The sequence below is a fragment of the Carassius gibelio genome, chromosome A4 (genome assembly GCF_023724105.1).
Source record: "Carassius gibelio isolate Cgi1373 ecotype wild population from Czech Republic chromosome A4, carGib1.2-hapl.c, whole genome shotgun sequence".
Classification (NCBI taxonomy): Eukaryota; Metazoa; Chordata; class Actinopteri; order Cypriniformes; family Cyprinidae; genus Carassius; species Carassius gibelio.
Window position 1 is genome coordinate 14,927,115 of NC_068374.1, and position 25,625 is coordinate 14,952,739.

General features: G+C 38.9%; 1 protein-coding gene across 1 annotated transcript; it reads left to right on the forward strand.

Annotated features, from left to right (window-relative positions):
- The first annotated feature begins 1,035 nt into the window (after positions 1 to 1,035).
- Positions 1,036 to 18,054, forward strand: LOC127971351 (gastrula zinc finger protein XlCGF26.1-like). Its single transcript, XM_052574281.1, has 3 exons — positions 1,036 to 1,157; positions 1,672 to 1,784; positions 16,062 to 18,054. The coding sequence occupies exons 2-3, from the start codon at positions 1,700 to 1,702 to the stop codon at positions 17,570 to 17,572; spliced, it is 1,596 nt and encodes a 531-aa protein (XP_052430241.1). The 5' UTR covers positions 1,036 to 1,157; positions 1,672 to 1,699; the 3' UTR covers positions 17,573 to 18,054.
- Positions 18,055 to 25,625: the final 7,571 nt, after the last annotated feature.

Here is a 25,625-nt window from a genome sequence, read left to right on the forward strand (position 1 = left end):
AGTGTATTTTTCCAACATTTCATATTTTATATGTCAAAAAAGTTAAACATTAATCTAATAACATAATTTATTCATTTGGAAAGATGGAGTTTGTTGATACTGATTTCATTTTAATAATAATAACAACCATAATGTCTTATTATTCTAATTTAATTTAAGGATAACATGTAAGAATTCATTGTAAATGTAGACATCTACATTTAACTTTTAAAAGTTAGAAAGTTTAATCTTTTAAAGTTAAAAAAAGTGTAACGGCAATCAATTTAAGGCAAATATCAAAAATATACTGATTAAAGTAATACCTGATAGAGCACTGATTAGACTGCTTCAGAATAAATTACATTTGTGAAAAAAAAAAAAACTTTTCTCCCCAGACAAGTAACTTTTTTACTCTGACAAGTGAATGATTGATTTACTTGTCCGAAGGAACAAGTAAAGTTTAATGTCGAGTCCTATATTAGCAATATCATTGCTATGAGTTTAATCCTCTTTAATATTTATTTTTGTTATATTGGTATTGTTTGACTTTCCCTCATTGATACTTTGCACTTAAAATGGTTTGAGATGGATAGACATGTCATCGTTGTGTGAGTTTAGTATTTTTCAAAATTCATGATTGTAATGTAGCTATATTGTTTGATGTTTTTCATTGATACAGTCTTATTCACTTCTAGTGTTTTTCTTTTTTAGAGTAAATATTGTGATAGTGATATTGATGTGAATTTCATGTTTTTCAATATTGGTTTTCTGAATTGTCAAATTATATGTAAATATACATTAAAATCACAAGATGTGATTTTTTCAGTGTTACTAGCAAACTCTAACAGCAAGGTAAAATAGTGTTAGTATTTTTTTTTAAGTATTAACTCTCATTGTGGTTCTTCTTGCTGATTTATATATATATATATATATATATATATATATATATATATATATATATATATATATATATATATATATATATATATATATATATATAAATATATAGATTCTTTCTTTCTTTTCGTCGTATGATTTGTTTGTCTCCCGTTGTAGATTCTATTCACTTTTGTGATTTTAACTTGTGAACGGGACTTTTATTTTGTTTCTGACGATGTGACGTGGTAAGCCTGCGTCGTACTTTGCAACTCTGGCGTTTGCGATCGGGTTGGAGAAAGGTTTGTGTTTTGAAGCTTTAATTTAAACATTTTAAAAGTGTTTCAATTCAAAGCGTTAATTTTATTTCACACTTTTGCTATAACAGTTACATAACAATTACTATGGAATGCATTACTGTAATGCTTTATGTAGGATTAAATCACTTTCTTTTTGTCTTAGTTTGTTCTCTATATATCGTGAATCAGTTCATTGTTAACACGTCGGTCATTGTTAATTCGTGATTCGAGAAATGCAACTATCGAAACTGAAGGAATGGAGCTAAATTAATCACAGTGAAACACCAAATTATTTTGTCATCTGCTGCTCAAAGTGTCGTAAATGCAACGAAAACACAAACAAGAATAATGACAAGTTTTACGAATGCAGATGTTTTTGTGAATGTAGAATATGTAATTTAGATGTGATTTTGCGAGGTCTTGGCTAATACAGTCAATTAGAGCTCATTAACGGTCTGTTTTTCTGTCACTTTTTCTCATCTTAAACATGTCCAAACACAAACTCCTGGTGAAGCAGCTGAGATCCAGGTGACCCTATTATAAAAATGGCTTTTATTAAAGAGGAGAGTGAAGACATGAAGATTGAAGAAACATTCAGAGTCAAACATGAAGATACAGAGGAACAAACAGGTTGGTTTTCATTTTTCAAAGCTGAACTCTGATATTTCTTAAGTATGTAATGAGTGTTCTTATTAAAGTGCTTTTATTTGACATGGAGCAGGTCATGTATGTCATAATAAATATGTTGAAATCAGAAAAATAAGTAGCCTTAACAAAACAATTATTTTTTGTGAAAAGAATTATTAAAATTTAATTAAGAAAACCTTCCGTTTCTATCACTTAATTATGCAACAGTACAGAAAAAACACAAACAAAACATTTATTTTACATAAGGCAAACATATGAGTGATGAACTAGCTTTTATATAATGTTGAGAGCAGTGTTGGACAAATTACTCTGAAAATGTAATCATATTACTGGTTACTCCTTTTAAAAGTAATGTTACTGTTCTGATTACTTTATTTCAAAAGTAATTAGTAATTACTTGCATTACTACTAATAATAATAATAAAATTTATTTGTAATGCGCTTTTCTTAAACCCAAAGCGCTACAGTAATAAAGTAATAAATAAAATAAAACAAAAACACCAAAAGCAATACAACAATTCATTAGAGAAAGACAGTCTTAAATAAATGTGTCTTAAGCAACTTTTTAAAATAACCCAACGTTGGTGCATTTCTGACGAGCAGAGAAGTACATTCCATAGCTTAGGGGATTTGTATGAAAAGGCTCTTTCCCCCATGGTCTTTAGCTAACATCATAGCTGGTGAAGTAAAAGAGAGTTAGTAGAGCGAAGAGAGCGTGATGGAATATAAGGAGTGATGAGATCACAAAGATACTCAGGTGCAGTCCCATGAAGTGCCTTGTATGTTTAAATCAGTTCTCACATTTACAGGAAGCCAGTGTAATTGTGAAAGAACTGGTGTAATGTGTTCACGAGGAGAAGTACTAGATGTAACTAGTAGATGTACTAGTTACATTACTTTTTTTCTCTATGAAATTTATGAAGTCCCAGCATACACACTCTAAACCAGAACATAACCTGCCCCAGAGCATGTTAGTCATGGATCGTAAGTTACGATGAACACCACCAAAAGCCAAACCACTTTTGGGTCTTGACCCACCAATTCAAGTTTATTTTGTATAGCGCTTTTTACAATGCAAATCGTTACAAAGCAACTTTACAGAAAATTATGTTTCTACAATATTTAGTAGTAGCTTATGGCAGTAGATCCTTGTGGCACTCCATATTTTACTGATGATAAATGAGATGGCTCCCCATTTAAGTAAACAAAATGGTAGCGATCGGACAGGTAGGATCTAAACCATCTTAGAGCCTGCCCTTGAATACCTGTATAGTTTTATAATCGATCTATGAGTATGTCATGATCTATGGTGTCGAACGCAGCACTAAGATCAAGTGAGACTAGAAATGAGATGCAGCCTTGATCTGACGCAAGGAGCAGGTCATTTGTAATTTAGTGCAGTTTCTGTGCTATGGTGGGGCCTGAAACCTGACTGAAATTCATCATACAGATCATTTTTATGCAGGAAGGTGCTTAATTGAGCAGACACAACTTTTTCTAAAATTTTAGGCATAAATGGAAGATTTGAAATAGGCCATAATAGGTCATAATACTTTCATAAAAAGTTTGATGTGAAAAAAAATGGTTCACTGTCTGCGCAGCACAGCCACAAGCACCACAGTTACGTTGCAATTGCATTTTAAAATACAACAACGTGCACCACGAAACCATTTAAAGAGGTGCATTCAGCGGTCTCCTTGACGGGAAACAAAGTAAAATGATCTCAAACGTATGGTACGCTTTCTTCATTTTATCATATTGATCATAATCACATCTATTCATTTTACAGTCCTGCTACTAGCATTTTATTTAGACTAAAACCCCTTTAATTTGGGTGAGAACGCTTTTTTTTTCCAATTGGCTTTTGCACATAATAATAATACCGCTGCAGATGCATTTTGCAGCATTAAGGTTATCAATTGATCATTAATTTAAACGACGATCGATTGTGGAAATTATCCAATATTGACATCCCTAAATACAAATGAGTTGGATAGAAATCTAGCTATTGTCTGCATCAAACCATGCTTTCGAACAAATGTGATTCACGGTTCTGGGCAGCTCCAGGACAGCTGTCTCTCCGAGCACGGTGCTGACTGTGAGCGGGGCGGAGTAACTGTGCCCTCAATAACGCTGCAGTGTTTGTGAGAGCTGCCAACTTCTCCACCCCATTTACAGAGTGAAGTTTTTGCTTGGGGTCCTTCACATGCAGCAGCAGCAGCACTTTCCACCGCACCAATAACATGGGGCTGCCCGCCGACGTGCCTGACTTTAAATAGGTGCTACTAAACATGGATAATGGCCGATGCCGATATATATGTGGGGTGGTGTTGGCGCAGTGGATAAGACACATGCCGTTGGTGTGAGAGACCCGGGTTCGAATCAGGGCTCTGAACTGGTTCAAGGAACGAAAACTGGAAACGAACTATATTTTGACAGGAAAAGAACCAGAAACAGAAACGAAATTATTTTTTTTAGTTCCGAACAGAATCGAAATTTTGAAATGGACATAAACCGGTTAATAACGTTATTTTATCGTTCTGTTTAATATTTGAATTCTGCTGTCAACCAATCACGAATTCCAACAGTACAGCATACGCAAATGTGACGCTGAAGCCAGTGAGTGAAATGTCCGCTCAGATGTGAACATAGTCAAGTCTCAATGGCAATGCACCGCCTTCAGGGCCGGATTAAGACCTAATTGGGCCAGATGATGCAGTGCAAAAAGGGCCTATTTTTTCTAGGCGTTGGTGTATGTGCATTCAACACTCAAGTAGAGACCTGCAGCGCAACCGTGCGTCGCGGGACAATATTTGATTAGGGAATGCAGACGTGGGATATTATTGTGTGCGGGTTGCAGGAAAATAAAGTTATTTGCGGGACTCCCGCAAAGTGGAAATATCTAGCAAAATAAAATTACTAAAAACGGATAAACCTTTATTTATAATAGACTAAAATAAAATAAAAAAGACTTTGCGGAATGGCAGGATGCTGATGAAACCATGGACAGCGACGTGTAATTCCATTCCGAAATAGCGAGAGATCCAGTGGTGGAAAAGGCGATATCAAGAGTTTCCGAGATTAAGCAAAGTAACACGCCGGTTACTTTGCATTCCAGCTCCCAGCGCACCGTTGGAGAGGGCTTTCAGTAATTGCGGTCGCATAAGTGGGCAGAGACGGATTAATCTGAAGCCCTCATCAATAGACGACATTTTTTTTTATTCCGTTTATTTTAAATTATTTATTTATTTTGCTAAATATTTAAAATTGGTCTATTTTGTTATTGAGGAAAAATGATTTTTTTTTTTGTTTGTTTAATGTTGTTTAAGCAGTATAGGCTAATTTTCCTTTGAACATTAAATAAATCCAGGTTTATTATTATTATATAATTCATTAGGCTACACTATAGCCTAATAGGTATATTTTTTTATTTACATTTCTTACTTTTTTACTGTATTTCTATGTTCTATGTTCTTAGTTCCTTGTTAAGTCCTTTCATCCATTTAATTAAACAAATAAAACGAAACATTTGTTTCTTTTTTAAATTTATATTCAACAGGGGAGCAATTGAAAAATAACAGAGTAGCAGGCAGAATATGCAATGCATTTAAAAAAAAAAAAAAACGTATACCATACCCGCGGGGTTTTGCAGGCGGTAGCGGGACGAAACTTGTCTCTACACTCAAGCGCCAGCATGCCTTTCTTTCCTGACTAAACCGAGGACTGCAGCTCTCCTTTGATTATTCCCAACTTTGAGAAGCTCCGCTTGCCAGAGTCATTGGACACAATCATGCAGCGATAGATGCGCTAACCAATTTCGACATATGGAAACGTCTGAGAAAGATTTAACGATGACAAAAGCTCGTACAAGCTCTGTTGATTCGTTCACAGTCACCGGTTTCTGACCCAGCCGGCATTTCAACGTTGATTCAACGTTGAAACAACGTCAGGTACCATGGTTGAATCAACGTTGAATAACCTTTCGATTTTGCAAATTGGATCAACGTTGAAATCACGACGTGGATTCACCGTTGAAATCGCGACGCTGTTTCACCGTCTTACCTGCATTATGGGTGAATTAGGGTCGTGCTGCAGACCTGGGATGAAAGCTGAATGAGGTGTTGATTTTGAAAAGTTAATCAGCGTTGATAACACGACGTTGTTTCCCCGTCGTACCTTGCACCGTGTATAAATATACCTAGATCCTAGTTGGCATTTAGATCAACAATGTACATGCAAGGCTAAAAATCTAATGACTGGCAGCAATGGCTTTACAAACAACTTCAATAAACTACCACATGCTCAAAATTGTCAAACAGCAGTTAAATTTTGGAAACATACTGTATAAAACAGATGAAAATAATCCCACACTTTATTATGCAGAGTATGCATGGAGGTAATGCTAAAAACATGTAGTAGAACAATCCAAATACAATAATATTTAAAGGTTTTTGTAAAATAATTAGGCACAAAAATGCATATTTTTTTCAGCACTTACAAGACAAACCCTTGTACCTTTATGACTGAAACCAGTGGATCTTTTATTTTGGTGGAAAACTACAGTTTCTGTCAAAAACATGTTTTAGTAATGTGTCTCATTTCAAGTTGTGCACATTTGTGCCGTGAAAATGTGTTGCACAGTACGAGCAGGGAACCTTCAACCAGTTGATTTCTAATGGGAACCCCCCCGGACTGTGTCTTCTTTACCGTGGGGAATGCAGAATGAGATTTCTACCGCAGGGCACTCTAAAATGTTAGAACCAGCAGCCTTAGTGTATACAGTGTGGTTGTGCTTCGGGTGATCCTTGAAAGTGTCCCAGCGCTAGGTCCATTCTGACGCCGTCCCCTCCACTCTCTCCCACTTGTGCACTTTCTGTACCGTCCTGTATAAACATTTACATTTAATCATTTAACAGACGAATTTATCCAAAGCGACTTACGAATGAGAAGAACAGAAGCAGTCAGGTGTACAAGCGAACAACAACAGTATACAAGTGCCATGACAAGTCTCAGTTAGTCTAGTACAGAACGCATAGCCAGGTTTTTTTTTTTTTTTTTTTTTTTTTTTATATGAAAGACAAGAAAAGAAGGAAAAGTGCTAGCATTAGTTGGTTAAGTTCCGGTGAAAAAGATGAGTCTTAAAATGTTTCTTGAAAATGAGTAAAGACTCAGCAGTTCGGATTGAGATTGGGAGGTGATTCCACCAGCTGGACACAGTCCAGGAAAAGGACCGTGAGAGTGATTGTGAACTTCTTTGGGATAGCACCACAAGGCGTCGTTCACTTGCAGAGTGCAAACTTCTGGAGGGAACATAAGATTTAACCAATGAGTTTAGGTATGTCCACAATGTTTCACAATAACTTTGATATTGTGAAATATATTTAACTGAAAACTGAATGCAAAATAAATCACACAATATTTTCACTTTACAGTTCAGTAACAGTGAGGTTGGAAACAAAGTGGACAACACTATTCATTAAACACTTATTTAATGTATTCAGATGAAAATTTACAATATTAACAAATTATTCACAAGCAGTGTTTTCAGAGCCCCCAGTTACACTGTTTTAATCAAAACACTAGTAATACAGTGTAGTAAAACAAATAAAATCTAATTCAGTAAATTTTTAATAAACTAAGTACAATCAAAACCTATCACAAAAGTTCAAAGCATCTCTAGCAGAAGTGACAGTGCAATGTAGCAGATGAACAATTTCTTACCAATGTTTCAAGAACAAGCTGGATCCTCGATGACTCTACAAGGGGAAAGAAGAAATGGTTTACTGAAAAGTTCTTTAAAAGCAGGATTTCATATTATACCATTTCTTTAAACCACTGGTTCTCAAACTTTTTATACCAAGTACCACTTCAGAAAATATTTGTTATTAAATATTAAGTTGCACCATAATGACCAACATTACATTTCAGCAGCATAGTAGACCAAACTATTCAGCTACAGGTCTACAGTTAAAAAATGAGGCAGTTTTATTCTAATAAGAATATTTATTGTTGTCAGACACTTTACCATGTTTGAACATTAACACTACAACTGTGCTTACATACACAGGTAAATAAAAAAAAGTTTAAATTAAAATGTAATTTTAAATGTAATTATGTAACAAAAGTCACAAAACTTTACTGTACTTTAACTCTAACATACTTAAATGTGCAAAAAAAAAAACTTACTCAAAGATTAAGTTAAAATGTATTAACATTAATTAGTTTAATTTAGTGATTCACCTGCATAACAACTAGAGGGGGCCTGACACTTTGAGAACCATGGCTTTAAACAATCCTTTTATTTATTTATTCATTTTCATTAATTCATTAAAATTATATTATTTAAATACCGACATTTGCACTTACATGTTTCAGAAAACACTTTGAAACTATTATCAGAATACAAACATATATAACACACCTAATGCATGGGATACATATCAGGAAAATATGGGAAAATCTCTAAACCATCTCTAAATATCTCTTACCAGCAACACATTAGGTGAGCACCTAACTTGATCAGCTGTGATAAAGCAATGCAAAAATAGACACACGGGTATTTATTTATCTGCAGGTTACATGTCCTTTAAACTACCCATTTGTAAACTCTGGTAATACTTTACTATTTTCAAGAGATAATGAAGATAACGTTAGCGATTTTCTTACCTCATTTTGACAGGATGTTTTCAGGACCTCGCAGAACACCTGACCCTTCTTGTGTTCACAGTTTTTGTTCTCCATTGACATGTCACGACTCAAATCCGCTCAAAATAAATAAAATATGTACAGGCAAATATGAAATAATTAGGGACCGATAGAGCAGTCAGTTATAACGAGCAGCAGCTCACAGTTAGCCGCCTCACTCACAGAAAGACGACAATAACAGTCATATTTTTAAATGTAGAAAGGCGCGAACCGATTCATTGTCCAGTTTCCTGAATGACAGCCAGATTAACCAATCATGATAGAAGTAATAAAATAAAACTACCAATGGGAGTTGTTTCAGTGTGATAAAGCAGCGAAATGTATATAGTTTTATTGTTGTTAATGATGATAATATTTAACATATACCTTTAGATTTTAGAATAGGTATCATGACTAAAATATTTTAAAATGCTATTAAAATAATTAATTTAAATAATTTAATATCCATCCATCCATCCATCCATCATCTTCTGCTTATCCGGGGCCGGGTCGCGGGGGCAACAGTCTAAGCAGAGACGCCCAGACTTCCCTCTCCCTAGCCAATTCTTCCAGCTCTTCCGGGGGGACCCCGAGACGTTCCCAGGCCAGCCGGGAGACATAGTCCCTCCAGCGTGTCCTAGGTCTTCCCCGGGGCCTCCTCCCGGTGAGACGTGCCTGGAACACCTCCCTGGGAAGGCGTCCAGGAGGCATCCGAAATAGATGCCCGAGCCACCTCAGCTGGCTTCTCTCGATGTGGAGGAGCAACGGCTCTACTCTGAGCTCCTCCCGAGTGACCGAGCTTCTCACCCTATCTCTAAGGGAGCGCCCAGCCACCCGACGGAGAAGGCTCATTTCGACCGCCTGTATCCGGGATCTTGTCCTTTCGGTCATGACCCACAGCTCATGACCATAGGTGAGAGTAGGAACGTAGATTGACCGGTAAATCGAGAGCTTTGCCTTACAGCTCAGCTCCTTCTTCACCACGACAGACCGGTACAGCGACCGCATTACTGCAGAAGCTGCACCGATCCGTCTGTCAATCTCACGTTCCATCCTTCCCTCACTCGTGAACAAGACTCCAAGATACCTGAACTCCACCACTTGAGGCAGGAACTCTCCACCAACCTGAAGTGGGCAATCCACCCTTTTCCGACTGAGAACCATGGCCTCGGACTTGGAGGTGCTGATTCTCATCCCAGCCGATTCACACTCGGCTGCAAACCGTCCCAGTGCACGCTGAAGGTCCTGGTCTGAGGAGGCCAACACGACAACATCATCCGCAAAAAGCAGCGACGAAATCGTATGGTCCCCAAACCGGACACTCTCCGGCCCTTGGCTGCTCCTAGAAATTCTGTCCATAAAAATTATGAACAGAACCGGTGACAAAGGGCAGCCCTGCCGGAGTCCAACATGCACCGGGAACAGGTCTGACTTACTGCCGGCAATGCGAACCAAGCTCTTGCTCCGGTCGTACAGCGACCGAACAGCCCTAAGTAGGGAGCCGCCGACCCCATACTCCCGGAGCACCCTCCACAGGATGTCGCGAGGAACACGGTCGAATGCCTTCTCCAAGTCCACAAAACACATGTGGACTGGTTGGGCAAACTCCCATGAACCCTCCAGCACCCTGGAAAGGGTATAGAGCTGGTCCAGTGTTCCACGACCAGGACGAAAACCACACTGTTCCTCCTGAATCCGAGGTTCCACTATCGGCCGAATTCTCCTCTCCAGTACCTTGGCATAGACTTTCCCAGGGAGGCTGAGAAGTGTGATCCCCCTATAGTTGGAACACACTCTCCGGTCCCCCTTCTTGAAAAGAGGGACCACCACCCCGGTCTGCCAGTCCAGAGGTACTGTCCCCAACCGCCATGCGATGTTGCAGAGGCGTGTCAGCCAAGACAGCCCCACAACATCCAGAGACTTGAGGTACTCGGGGCGGATCTCATCCACCCCCGGTGCCTTGCCACCGAGGAGCTTTTTAACTACCTCGATGACTTCAGCCCGGGTGATGGACGAGTGCTCCTCCGAGTCCCCAGCCACTGCTTCCTCAACGGAACACAAGTCGGTGGGATTGAGGAGATCCTCGAAGTATTCCTTCCACCGCCCGACGATATCCCCAGTTGAGGTCAACAGGTGCCCATCTCTACTGTAAACAGTGTTGGTAGGGCACTGCTTCCCCCTCCTGAGGCATCGAACAGTTTGCCAGAATCTCTTCGAGGCCAACCGATAGTCTTTCTCCATGGCCTCACCGAACTCCTCCCAGGCCCGAGTTTTTGCCTCCACGACTACCCGGGCTGCAGTCCGCTTGGCCTGCCGGTACCTGTCAGCTGTCCCACAAGCCATCCAGGCCCGATAGGACTCCTTCTTCAGCTTGACAGCATCCCTTACTTCCGGTGTCCACCACCGGGTTCGGGGATTGCCGCCTTGACAGGCACCGGAGACCTTACGGCCACAGCTTTGAGCAGCCGCAGCGACAATGGAGGTGGAGAACATGGTCCACTCGGACTCAGTATCTCCAGACTCCCTCGGGATCCGGTCGAAGCTCTGCCGGAGATGGGAGTTGAAGATCTCTCTGACAGGGGGCTCGGCCAAACGTTCCCAACAGACCCTCACAGTACGTTTGGGTCTGCCGAGTCTGTCCAGCTTCCTCCTCCGCCATCGGATCCAACTCACCACCAGGTGGTGATCAGTTGACCGCTCCGCCCCTCTCTTCACCCGAGTGTCCAAGACATATGGCCGAAGGTCTGATGACACGACCACAAAGTCGATCATCGACCTCCGGCCTAGGGTGTCCTGGTGCCACGTGCACTGATGGACACCCTTATGCTTGAACATGGTGTTTGTTATGGACAAACCGTGGTTAGCACAGAAATCCAATAACAGAACACCGCTCGGGTTCAGGTCAGGGGGGCCGTTCCTCCCAATCACGCCCCTCCAGGTGTCACTGTCACTGCCCACGTGAGCGTTGAAGTCCCCCAGTAGAACGACGGAGTCTCCAGTCAGAGCACTTTCCAGCACCCCTCCCAGAGACCCCAAGAAGGCCGGGTAGTCCGCACTGCCATTCGGGCCGTAGGCACAAACGACAGTGAGAGACCTATCCCCGACTCGAAGCCGCAGGGAAGCGACCCTCTCGTTCACCGGGGTAAACTCCAACACATGGCGGCTGAGCTGGGGGGCTATTAGCAAACCCACTCCAGCCCTCCGCCTCTCACCATGGGCAACTCCAGAGTGGTAGAGAGTCCAGCCTCTCTCAAGAAGTATGGTTCCAGAGCCCAAGCTGTGCGTTGAGGTGAGCCCGACTATCTCTAGTCGGTACCTCTCGACCTCCCGCACAAGCTCAGGCTCCTTCCCCGCCAACGAGGTGACATTCCACGTCCCTAAAGCCAGATTCCGTGTCCAGAGATCGGGTCGTCGGGGGTCTCGCCTAAGACTGTCGCCCGATCCACTATGCACCGGCCCCTTACGCTCTCTCCTGCAGGTGGTGAGCCCACAGGAGGGCGGCCCCATGTCACTCCTTCGGGCTGAGCCCGGCCGGACCCCATGGGGGAAGGCCCGGCCACCAGGCACTCGCATACGAGCCCCAACCCCGGGCCTGGCTCCAGGGTGGGGCCCCGGTTGCGCCATGCCGGGCGACGTCACGGTCCTCGATTTAAATTTTTCCATAAGGGGTTTTGTGAACTGTTCTTAGTCTGGCCCGTCACCAAGGACCTGTTTGCCTTGGGAGACCCTACCAGGAGCATATAGCCCCAGACAACATAGCTCCCAGGATCATTCGGGTACTCAAACCTCTCCACCACGATAAGGTGACAGTTCAAGGAGAATAATTTAATATAAATAATTTAAAAGCTTGTTAACCTTTTTCTACCATTTAGCATTAAACATTTTTAACGTTGTGTCATTAAAACAACTGACCTTATTTCAGCCATATTTCAATGTTGAAAGTTGGTCATGTGCTGGAAGTTTTTCAACAGTTCATCTTTAAACGTTGAATCAACGTTGTTTCAACGTTGAAACCACAACTGACCTTATTTCAACCATATTTCAACATTGAAAGTTGGTCATGTGCTGGATGTTTTTCAACCATTCAGCTTTAAACGTTGAATCAACGTTGTTTCAACGTTGAAACCACAACTGACCTTATTTCAACCATATTTCAACATTGAAAGTTGGTCATGTGCTGGATGTTTTTCAACCATTCAGCTTTAAACGTTGAATCAACGTTGTTTCAACGTTGAAACCACAACTGACCTTATTTCAACCATATTTCAACGTCGAAGGTCGGTCATGTGCCGGCTGGGGAGTGCAGCAAACTCAGATCAGCTGATTTTGACCGATTAATAATCAACAGTTATGCTAAACGGTTTAAAAAGTCATTTATTTGTTTTCAGTAAATTATCAAAATATTTAAAACAGGTTTTCCTGCATGGTTTATATATATATATATATATATATATATATATATATATATATATATATATATATATATATATATATACATATATATATATATATCAGAGTTTCCGCTAGAAAAAAATGGTACCGGTCAAAGTGACCGGCAGAGGTTTCGTTTTCCGGACATTTTGATGATATGCCGGTCAAATATCGCCTCTTAATTAGTCAAGTTGAGGAAAACTGAAAGCAGTTTATGTAACTTAAAAAAATGACATAATCAGGCCGTATATGCAACATGTTTATTAGCCCAACTTTCAAACAGACGGAAAAAAACCATGAACGTCCGATTGGCGTCAATCAACCAATTGTTTTTTTACTATGGTTTCACATTTCATAGTTTAACAAACCAACCCCCCTTCCCCACATAAAATATCCGAATATAGCATTGTTTTTATTCAAGCCAACTTAATTATAAACTCAGTATGTCTCATTTAGCTGGTAACATTTAAATTGGCCACCGTGTGAAATGACTCCTTGTCAAATGAACTAGAACAAACAAATGACTAGGCCTATAACATTGTCTCGCGTCATTTTTGGCTACTTTTTACGCTTTTTTGCAGACTTGCACCATCTAAACCCAGGCCAATGACACGGGACAGTGCTATATCCATTTCGCGAAGCACCGCAACAACGCGATCATAAATGCATCTTGCTGTCCCGGAGTCCACATCATAATTTCCAAGAAAGCATGTCTCCACCTTTCCTTTTATTTCCAGCTTTAGATATATGATTAACTTTTTGTTCACAGTGATATTTACAGTTTCATCGATAATTATTCCAATGAAGTCACTGTTTTTCAGTTTTTCACGGATCTGTTCCACCACGATGTGTTCTAATGCCTTTTCCATATCATCCACAGAGTCGCTGTGGCAATAAATGCCATCGGTGGTGACAAAATCTGGTGCCTCGAGAGCTTGCAGTAGCTCAGTCTGTGCTACAAAATGGTTAGATGGGAGATCATGTTTTGCCATGTGGAAAACAATTTTGAGCTGAGAGCATAGTTTTTTCTTAGAAGTTTCCGTGGCCTTGTCACAGTGGCCTTTCATCGCAACCTGCTGTGGCGTTATATTGTGCGCTGCAATATGGTCATTGCTCTGACTATGTTCAATTAGAGCAGACATTCTCAAATTATTCGACCCTCTTGTGAATCCGTTGCGTCGTCCTGCCTTTCGCAGCGCGAACAGAACATTTTTTCGTTACCATCAACTACCTCACACCTTAGCCATGGGAACTTGTCACTCCATTCCGACCGATACGCCCTACACTTCGGCTTTTTCTCCGGTGGTGGCGGAGCTGTCTGGCTCTGGACATCTGAGGCTTCAGGCGTTCCTGATTCAGTATCCTCCTTCGCGTCTGGCCTCTGAAAAAAACTTTTAAGGCTAGTCTGCCTGGGCCTGGCCATATTTGAAACGTCTCTCAATAGTTCGTGGTTTAGGTCTATATTATAGCCGTTAGGCGTGTGCTTTATTTGAAATGCAATATGCGATGTTGTTTAAAAACTTTCAAACGGTCGATTCAGATTGTGTTGGGGGGCGGGGCCGGGATTATTAGGCAGTTTTAATCTGACAATTTGACCGGAGAGATTTAATTTTGTCGGACATTTAATTTTTTTCCCGGCCAATGTCCGGTAATTACCGGACAACGGAAACCCAGATATATATATATATATATATATATATATGTATATGTATATGTATATATATGTATATGTATATGTATATATAGCCAAGAGAGAGAAACTTATACGTTTTTTAGAGAAAAAAAAAATTATTTCATTCAGAAATAGACATAATGCAGACACAAAATGTTTACAAACATTAGGCAATTTTTTTTATAATCATTTGTTATTCAAATAATTTAATTTGTTTTTGGATTGAGGTTTTTATAGCCTAAACTTTAAAGCATTTGATTTGAAGAGAAACTAATAACTGTTTTTATAATGTTTTTAAACATTTTGCTTTAGACTACAGCCATTTTAGCCTTCATTATTTCAGAAAGTAATAGGGCTAATAAATTGCAATGTGAGCCGCGACTTAAGTTTTTTTTGTACTCTCAAAACGCAATTTTATACAAGTGTTTTTTTTTAACAATGAAGCAAACATTTTTTAAATATCTTAAAAATACTTTTAAAGTGTTGATAGATTTTTTTTTTTTTTTATGTATTTTTTAAGTAGGCCTAGCTTACATTTGGACAAAATCTGGTGCAAGCTGTAAAATGTAAGCGTTAGATCTCTATTTTTTCTTTTTTTTTTTGAATAAGGAAAACGCTATACTTTATTATTATTATTAAATTATTATTATAAGGCAAATTATAGGCAAATAATATTGTTTTTAAAAAATAACGTTATTAACCGGTATTTCTTCCTCCCGAACCGGTTTCGGAATGGTAATAATATCAGAGGAACGCAGAACAGAAACGTTAAAATATCGATTCTGCTCGGAGTGAACCGATATAATTTTTTTTCGTTTCAAGCCCTGGTTCGAATCCACTGTGAGACACCAATGTGTCCCTGAGCAAGACACTTAACCCCTAGTTGCTCCAGAGGCGTGCGACCTCTGACATATATAGCAATTGTAAGTCGCTTTGGATAAAAGCGTCAGCTAAATGAATAAATGTAAATGTAAATATAAAAAAAAAGACAAATATTGGCCCGATATATCGGCCGACCTCTAATTAGTGCCATAAAAACATTAAGACATTTGTTTTTTATATTATTATTATATTCTTTGTATTAAAAGTGAATACAGTTTGCATATTTTATGATATTTATATTGCATACATGACGTTTCATAGGTCAATTTCAATTTTATATGGTTTATGTAAAAGGGACCGTTGATATTTTTAACTGTAAGAAGGAAGGGACTTGATGTAAGTCTTCTGACTGTTCTTTTAAACTACATTTAATATGAAGCATGAAGTGTAGCTAAATAGTACTTAAGTTCAATCTTTGAATTTTGTTGTAACCTGACAAATAAAAAATGTTAAATCTGTGAACTGAAAGTTTATGCTTTTAATCATCAAAACCTTTGTGCTGGTCCCCTATGGAAATGGTGGAGAACAGAAAGGAAAATAGATCCCCATTTCACTAGGGTTAACTTGTATTTGTATTTTTTCAATTTTAGAGTTGAAGACACTGAAAGAGGAGAGTCAAGAACTGAATGAATTGGAAGAAAAAAATCAGTACATGAAACATGATTTCATTATTGGTGAAAAATACATACAGACTTCATCACAAAAAGGAGCTCTGAATACAGAATATAACAAATGTTTCACCTGCCGTCAGTGTGGAAAGACTTTCACTAAAAAACCAAACCTCAATGTCCACATGAGAGTCCACACCGGAGAGAAACCTTTCACCTGCCAGCAATGTGGAAAAGGTTTCACACAAAGAGGAAACCTGAAAGTCCACATGAATACTCACACTGGCGAGAAGCCATTCTCATGTGATGAGTGTGGAAAGAAATTCAAACGTAAAGTAAACCTTACTTGCCATATAGGAATTCATTCAAAAGTAGACCGTATTAAATGTCATGAGTGTGGAAAGTGTTTTAGTCATAAAGTAAACCTCAAGAATCACATGAGACTTCACACTGGAGAGAATCCTTACATGTGTGTTCAGTGCGGAATGTATTTCAGATATAAATCTGCCCTTAATTCCCATTTGACAACTCACACTGGACAGAGTCCTTACACCTGCAAACTGTGTGGGAAGAGCTTCACACGAGAACTAAACCTCAAGTGTCACATGAATATTCACACTGGAGAGAAGCCATTCACATGTGATCAGTGTGGAAAGAGTTTCAGACGTAAAGTAACTCTTAGTCAGCACACGAGGATTCACTCAAGAGAGAACTCTTTTAAATGTGATCAGTGTGGAAAAAGTTACACAAGCATGAAACGCCTAAACAGGCATGTAGTAAGTCACTCTGCAGAGAATGTTTTCAAATGCCAGCAGTGTGGAAAAAGTTTCAGTCATAAAATAAGCCTTAAGGCTCACATGAGACTTCACACTGGAGAGAAACCTTACACGTGCCCTCAGTGTGGACAACGTTTTACTTATAAACCATCCCTTGATTACCACATAAGAGATCACACTGGTGAAAGGCCTTATATATGCAAACAGTGTGGAAAGAGCTTCTTACAAAAAGGAAATCTGAAGACTCACATGATAATTCACACTGGAGAGAAGCCTTTTAAATGCCAGGACTGTGGAAGGTGTTTCAATCGTAAAGTAAGCCTTAAGACTCACATGAGAACTCACACTGGAGAGAAGCCTTACACATGTCCTCAATGTAAAAAGTGTTTCTCATATCAAAGAGCCCTTCAACTTCATTTGCAAGAACATTCTGGAAAGAAACTGCAACGTTCAGAGTGTGACAAAAAGTTTATGAATAGCAGCAATTTGAAAAATCAACAGTGCATTCACTCTGGAAGAAGGCGATTTAATTGTGATCTTTGTAATAAGAAATTTATTCTGCCATCACACTTACAGATACACCTGAAAAGTCACACAGAAGTGAGACGCTATTTGTGTTCCTTGTGTGGTAAGAGGTTTAAATGGCACAGCAGTTTGAAATGGCACCAGAAAATACGGACCTGTGTGAATATAAGGCTCCGTTCACACCGTAGGTAAACGCATGCCATCAAGCACTGTCAAGAGCATGCCAAGTCAACAGGTGGCGATATAATCTCAACCGTAAAGCCATGTTGGCCAATCAGAAGCCTGAAAGTTTCCAGTAGGCAGAGATAACAGCACTGGCTTCGAGGTCACAAGCCAAAAATGCCTGTTTCGCTGTCTTCATAACAATGCAAATGGAGTTTGAAAATCTTCACCCTGGCAGGCGTTTTCAAAAATGTTCAGTTTCAGTGACCCTGTGCCTGCGTCTGGATGAACAGCCAAACCGCATATAAAAAGCTGTGGTTTTAAAATGTAATCGCGTCTGTGTGGACCGGGCCTAATTTCACTTGTATAGAGGTGTCATTCCATTTTTATGTATTGATGCCTTGGGATAAAAATATTAGTAATATTAAACTTCAGTCTTGCTGTGAAATGCCACAATGTCACGGTAGGATTGTAAATAAAGGGACATAAATAAAATTGAAATAAACACTGAACTGCATTATTTGATTGAGCTTTAGTAAGAAAATGCAAAGGTAAACGTTTTCAGTCTGGACTATAAAGGGGATATTAGATGGCCATTTTCCGCAAGTTGTTATTAAATTTAATTCAAGTATAGTGCTTTTTATGATACAAATCAAAAAACTTATTCTAAAGTGTCATATGAATCAAAAACCTTATTCTAAAGTGTCATATGTATATAAACTGACTTATAATGTCAGTTTATGTACATATGACAGGAATTTTCAGAAAAATTAAGACAAGACGTAGTCAGCCAGACGATGAACATATTAGCAAAAATTATTATTATATGATGCAATCACACTTGTAACAATATCTGTTAGTTCTTTATGTTGTTTCAGGCTTAGCATCATCTGAGGTCCTCTGAGGGTCAGCATCATCTCTTCTCAGGTGTTCTTGATCCAGACTGGAGCTTACATCCCGTGGCAAAACAGAGAAAGAAATCGAGACATCATTAGATTAGCTGGTGTTCCAAAAAGGTAAAATTAATTAGTTTAACCCAAGCTAAAGAATAATAATTCACATTTGTTCAGATACAACTGCAGTCACAAATAATGAGCTGTATTATTCAAATGCTTGGCGAAAGAGATGTGTTTTTAATCTAGATTTAAACGCGCAGAGAGAGTGTGTCTGAACCCTGAACATTATCAGGAAGGCTATTCCAAAGTTTGGGAGACAAATGTGAAAAAGCTCTACCTTCTTTAGTGGACTTTGCTATTCTAGGAACTATCAAAAGTCGTGATGGATTGTAGCGTTGGTATAAGGCTAGTTAGGTATGCAGGTAAGGGCATAACTTTGGGTCTACCATTAGGGGGGTTAAACTCGCAGCATATTTATTAATTTATTTATTGAATAATTTTCTTGTGTAAAAGGTAACATGCTAATTTGCCGTTCCGGTATTAGAAATACATTGTGATACTTTTACTGATTTAGGCAATTTAACATAAATGCAGCCATTACACAATACAGGGTGGCACACTGGAGTGCAGTTTGCACCTATAATCTGAACAGATTTCACATATTTGTGGGCATCACCAAAACTCACCATTCACTAACAAAATCTAAACAAAAGCATGTAAATACAAAAGAAGGCAAAGAGTAAATGAGGAGTCAGCCAGAGGCTCATTTGATTGGCTACAAGAGGAAGGTGGACCCGCCCTCCCCCTCACGCTTGCAAAACTCAGTGAGAGAATCGTGCCAAAATTGTAAATGGTTCAAGGTGGAGGATATCTGGTTCCGGGGTCGATAGTGTGCATCATGGGATTGCTTGTGTTGTTGAAGCTTGAGGTTGCTGTTTGAATCATTTGGAACTGAAGGCGGTTGGGCACGACTGTTCTGTGAATGGATCAGAAATAGGTAGGTGAGAAGAATGGATTATAATGAATAGGAAGAAGGTGAATGGGAGGATAAGAGGGGCCAGACGAGTGGTAAAAAAAGATAAAGGGAATAAGAGAGTCATAAATGAAACCAACGATAGCTCAGGAAGTGAAAAAGAACAAGAGCCAGTCCAGAAGAAAATAAAAGAAGAATATGTTGTAATAGTACGATTTAATGAGAAAGATCAGGAAAACATGAAGGAAGTTAACCCTTTTATGTTAACAACAATTTTGTCTAAGAAGATAGGGGACATAGTATATACAAATGTCTTTAATGATGGCAATCTGATGGTGAGATGTGCTGATGCAAAGCAATTGGAGAAAGCATTAAAAATCTAAGAGATGGGAAAATGTAAAGTGAAAAATGTAGGGAGGGTGGGAGACCTGAGAAAGGTAGGATGCACTGGAGTGATCACAGGGATACCAACAAATGTTAGCATGGAGGAATTAAAAAAAGAAGTTTAAGGGAGGAAATGTAATGAAAGTTCAAAGGTTGAAGTCAAATAAAGAAGGAGTACTAAGCAATAGTGAATCAGTGGCAATAGAATTTGAGGGAGAAAATATTCCAAAGAAGGTATTTTTGGGATACATGAGCTATCCAGTGAGGATATATGTACCAAAGCATTTGAGATGCTATAAATGCCAGAGGTTTGGACACACTGCAAAAAATTGCAATAGACAGAGAAGATGTGCTAGGTGCGGTGGTGATCATGAGTATGGAAATTGTGGGACAGAACAAAGTGTTGTAGCTGTGGATGAGATCACAATGTGGCTTATGGTGGATGTGAAATAATGCGAAGAGACAAAGATACAAAAGATAAGAGTGGAAAGAAGGATATCTTATGCAGTTAAAGTGATTAGAAAGAGGAAAAACAACACAAGTGAGACAGAAAATATAGGAATAATGAAACCTATACAATGGTCGGAAGATGGGTTGTATGTGAAAAAAGGAGATCTGGTAACATTCATAGCTGGTGTGATAAATAGTACAGCAGAAGTGAAGTCTAAAAATGATAAAAATTCAACTGGTGGTAAAAGCTGCAATTAATCATCTAAGATTAGTAGGACTGACATGGGAGGAAGTAAGGGAGAACCTTGCTATTCAGTCAAGTCAAGAAGTATCATGGGTTGGTTAATACTAATGGTTATCATTTTACAATAGAATGCCAGGGCCCGTATTCATAAAGATTCTAAGAATCCTCTCAGAAAACTCTTAATTTAGCTTAAAAACTTTTATGTAGGAGTCTTAGCTTAAGAGCGATTCAGGACCGATCTGAGAGCAACTCTGAGTAAGGAAAAGTAAAATAACTTTCATCTTAGAGAGGAGGCGGGGTTGACCCCGTTGCTATGTATGACACAATCTTTTGAAGACTGTGATTGGTTGGTTGTCCAAGAAGGGAAAAAAAGAGTGATTTTAAGTATAGGCTCTATTCTATTTCTCACTTTGAATTTACATGCATAATTTTTCCTATTTGACCATTCTCTCTCTCACACACACACAGAAACACACATTATATGTGTGTATCTAAATCCTTTTTTTTTTTACTTACCATGCTTTTAATTTCCTATAAAGTATTTGATTGACTTAGAATGATAAAAATTGTTCTACTCTTTCCAGTTACAGTGATTGCTGTCCTATTTAAGTGGCGGTTTGAATGTTGGTTTTAATGTATCAAACATGGAATCAAAACCAAGAATGGCAAGAAAGTCAAACTAGACAGAGAAACAGTGTTTACTGTTAGCCCAGTTAGTGGATGAACACAAGGCCATTCTTAAAGGAAAATTCGGGCTGGCTGTCACAGCAAGGGACAAGAAGCAGACATGGGAGCGTGTAGCACAAACTATTAAAGGGGGGGTGAAATGCTATTTCATGCATACTGAGTTTTTTTACACTGTTAAAGAGTTGGATTCCCATGCTAAACATGGACAAAGTTTCAAAAATTAAGTTGTATGTTTGAAGGAGTATTTTTGTTCCCAAAATACTCCTTCCGGTTTGTCACAAGTTTCAGAAAGTTTTTTTCGAGTATGGCTCTGTGTGACGTTAGATGGAGCGGAATTTCCTTATATGGGTCCTAAGGGCATTTCTGCCGGAACAGCGCGCGCTCCCGTATAGCGAGGCTGAGCAGACATTTCACTGATCAGAGCGATTCACTGATCAGAGCGAGAGCGTCGCGAAATGTCACAAAAGAAGTGTGTTTTTGGTTGCCAGGGCAAGACAACCCTGCACAGATTACAAAAAAAAAAAAAAAACAGCATTAAGGGACCAGTGGATGGAGTTTATTTTTACAGAGCATCAACGGAGTTGTGCAAGTGTTTTTATTTGTTCCCTGCATTTCGATGATGCTTGTTTTAAAAACAAGGCCCAGTTTGACGACGGATTTGCGTATCGTTTATTTCTTAAGGATGATGCAATCCCAACGGAAAAGGGTCACGATCGTGTGTTGGAACCGCAGGCAGTGAGTAAAACTGCTTAAAATATATCTGCCTCCTTGTTAGTGCGTCCCTCCCATGCCGGAGACCCGGGTTCGAGCCCCGCTTGGAGCGAGTCGTTGCTGCTGCTGCTCTCGTTCAGTTTCAGCCTCGGGATCTGATTCTGGATCATAAATAAACGGCTGAATCTGACTGTAAGCCATGGTTTGTTTTGGATGGTGGTTTTTCCCTCACGATTATGTCACAGTTTCCACATGCTCTCAACGCAAAAGCCTATTCGCGCTCGTGATTCTTTAGCTCCGCCCACACGTCACGCCTCCAGTCGGTCGTGTTTTTCCGGGAAAAATCGGTACAGACTATCTTTCTCTTATGAATATAATAAAACTAAAGACTTTTTGGAGTTATGAAGGATGCAGAAATATTATATAGGTACTCAAGATTAACAGGATATTGAGTGAAAACGAGCATTTCACCCCCCCTTTAACGGTTAATTCCCCCTGCTTGTGCGCACCTATAAGCCTGCTTAATTCATAAATGCATGAATGTCCATTGAAAACGAAATGAACTGCGACACAATAAGATGTTCTGAAAGTGCTGTAATTGTTTGTGTGATCACTCTGCTTACAAAAGGTTGTGACAGACCCAAATCATCACAATTGCATTGTTGCATTTTCCCAGTTGCCAAATATTGTAATATAGTGATTACTTTAATTTATATATTAAATTATAAATTATTATATAATCTATACCGTCTTATCAACTCACTGTCATCCATTGTCTTTACAAGGATTTTTTCTTTAATTTTAAGAGTAAACGCCCACATTTCTAAGAATTTTCTTAGAATTTTGTCACTAGGAGCTACTTTTTGCATTAAGATTTTTTATAAATACGGTAAGGAAAAGACAAAAACTTTCATCTTAGTGAGGAGGCGGGGTTGACCCCGTTGCTTTGTATGACACAATCTTTTGAAGACTGTGATTGGTTGGTTGTACAAGAAGGAAAAAAAGAGTGATTTTAAGTATAGGCTCTATTCTATTTCTCACTTTGAATTTACATGCATAATTTTTCCTATTTGACCATTCTCTCTCTCACACACACACAGAAACACACATTATATGTGTGTATCTAAATCCTTTTTTTTTTATTTACCATGCTTTTAATTTCCTATAAGGTATTTGATTGGCTTAGAATGATAAAAATTGTTCCGCTCTTTATAGTTACAGTGATTGCTGTCCTATTTAAGTGGCGGTTTGAATGTTGGTTTTAATGCATCAAACATGGAATCAAAACCAAGAAGGGCAAGAAAGCCAAACTGGACAGAGCAGAGGAACAGTGTTTACTGTCAGTCCAGTTAGTGGATGAACACAAGGCCATTCTTAAAGGAAAATTTGGGCCGGGTATAACAGCAAGGGACAAGAAGCAGACATGGGAGCGTATAGCACAAACTATTAACGGTTCATTCCCCCTGCTTGTGCGCACCTATAAGCCTGCTATATTCATAAATGCATTAATGTCCATTGAAAACGAAATGAACTGCGACACAATAAGATGTTCTGAAAGTGCTGTAATTGTTTGTGTGATCACTCTGCTTACAGAAGGTTGTGACAGACCCAAATCATCACTATTGCATTGTTGCATTTCCCCAGTTGCCAAACATCGTAATGTAGTGATTACTTTACTTTATATATTAAATTATAAATTATTATATAATCTATTGCGTCTTATTAACTCACTGTCATCCATTGTCTGCAACACATTTCTTCTGCCTCTTCGTCTTTCTGCCATTTTCTCCTCCGCTAAAGAAACTCTTAAGCCTCTTAAAAGTCCTCATCTGTGCTCCTAACAAGTTTGACCTTAAGACCTCTTTTAAGGGTTAAGATGCTTTCTGAATTACTTTTTTCTTTAGAAAAAAAAGAGTAAACGCCAACATTTCTAAGAATTTTCTTAGAATTTTGTCACTAGGAGCTACTTTTTGCATTAAGATCCTTTATGAATACGGGTCCAGGAGTTTAAGTATTTCATAAATGAATTAGAAGTAAAACCAGGTGTAACCTGTATTCAATAAACTTGGTTGAAACCACAACTAGAATTTGTTATTCATGGGTATATTGGATTAAGAAATGATAGGATTACAAGAGGGGGTGGAGGATGTGCTACATTCATAAAGATTGGAACTCCATATAAGTTAAAGGATAAGGGAGTAGATCAGGAGTATTTGGTGGTGGAGGTGTGAGACAGAGTAGGAGGGTTAAGAATAATGAATTATTATAACCCATGTGGATGGCTAACATTAGATAATTTATTGAAAATACAAGGGCAAAGAGTAATTTGGTGTGCATATTTCAATGCTTATAGCACATTGTGGGGCGGTGAACAGACAGATGAAAATGGAAAAATAATTGAAGAGTTGATGGATGAAAAGGATCTGGTTTGTCTGAATGATGGGAGAGGAACTAGGATTAACCTATTAACGGGAAAAGAATAAGTACTGGATTTGACATTAGTGTCTAATACTTTATCCGGAGAAAGTTATTGGGAAGTAAGTTCAGCAACAACGGTGGGGAGTTATCATTATTCAGTTTTGTGCACAAGTGGGTGAAAGTATGGAAGATGGGGTAGAGAAAAGGATTCCTAGTATATTTTTGGAAAAGCTAAATGGGAAGAATTTCAGAGGTTGAGTGATGAATTGGTTACTAGGATAGATATGTCTGGAAACATAGAAGTGAATAAGCAATTTATCTCAGCAATTAACAGGGGAGCGATGGAAGTCATTCCAAAAATGAAAGGTAAAAGTACTCGAAGATTGGTGCCTTGGTGGAATGAGGAATGTCAACAGGCGGTGAGGTTAAGAAATAAAGCATTTAGACTGGTTAAAAGAACACACAATTATCAATATTTAATTGAATATAAGAAAGCTTAAACAGTGGTTAGAAGAAGTATAAGACAGGCTAAGAGGTCAAGTTGGAGAAAATTTTGTGATGAGATTGGTAGGTCTACACCTGTGGGTGAAGTATGGGGTATGATAAAGAGGATGGGTGTTAGGAGTTAGGAGGCAATGGAATTATCCCGTGCTAACATTTGAGGAGAAAATAGCAAAATCTGATGGTTCTGAGGTTATGGTAAAATCATTCACAAAGATTCATAGTTCGGAAAACCTGTCAGAAGAGGAGAGAAGAATTAGGGCAATAACTATGAATCCGAATTTTCAAAGGGAAGACAAAAAAGAGGAGTCAGGAAAGGGTATTGATGAGCCATTCACAATGGCGGAGATGGTAAGAGCAATTAATAGAGCTAAGCAAACATCTCCAGGGAAAGATCGAATATGTTATGTGATGTTATAACATCTAGGAGAAAGATCACTGTTAAAGTTGCTTGAGATATATAATAAAGTTTGGAAGGAGGGAAAATTACCAAGTGAATGGAATTGCAGTAGTTTTTCCTATCAGGAAGCCTGGCAAAGATCCCACTAATCCCATAAATTATAGACCAATAGCACTTCATCACATCAAACTTATGTAAGATAATGGAAAGAATGATAATGGAAAGATTGTCGTACGAACTGGAATCTAGAGGGGTCTTAAATAGCTGTCAGAGTGGGTTTAGGAAGGGAAGAAGTACACTGGACCCTGTTTTAAGATTAGAGGTAGATAAGAAAAGCTCAAGCAAATAAAGAGAGTGTAGTTGCTGTATTTTTTGATATAGAGAAGGCCTATGATATGATGTGGAAGGAGGGTTTGCTA

Excerpts from the sequence above, each read along its gene's own strand:
- LOC127971351 (XM_052574281.1), top strand. The coding sequence starts at position 1,700 with ATGGCTTTTATTAAAGAGGAGAGTGAAGACATGAAGATTGAAGAAACA. Across the intron at positions 1,785-16,061 it reads AGATACAGAGGAACAAACAG|AGTTGAAGACACTGAAAGAG; the intron begins GTTGGTTTTCAT and ends TTTCAATTTTAG.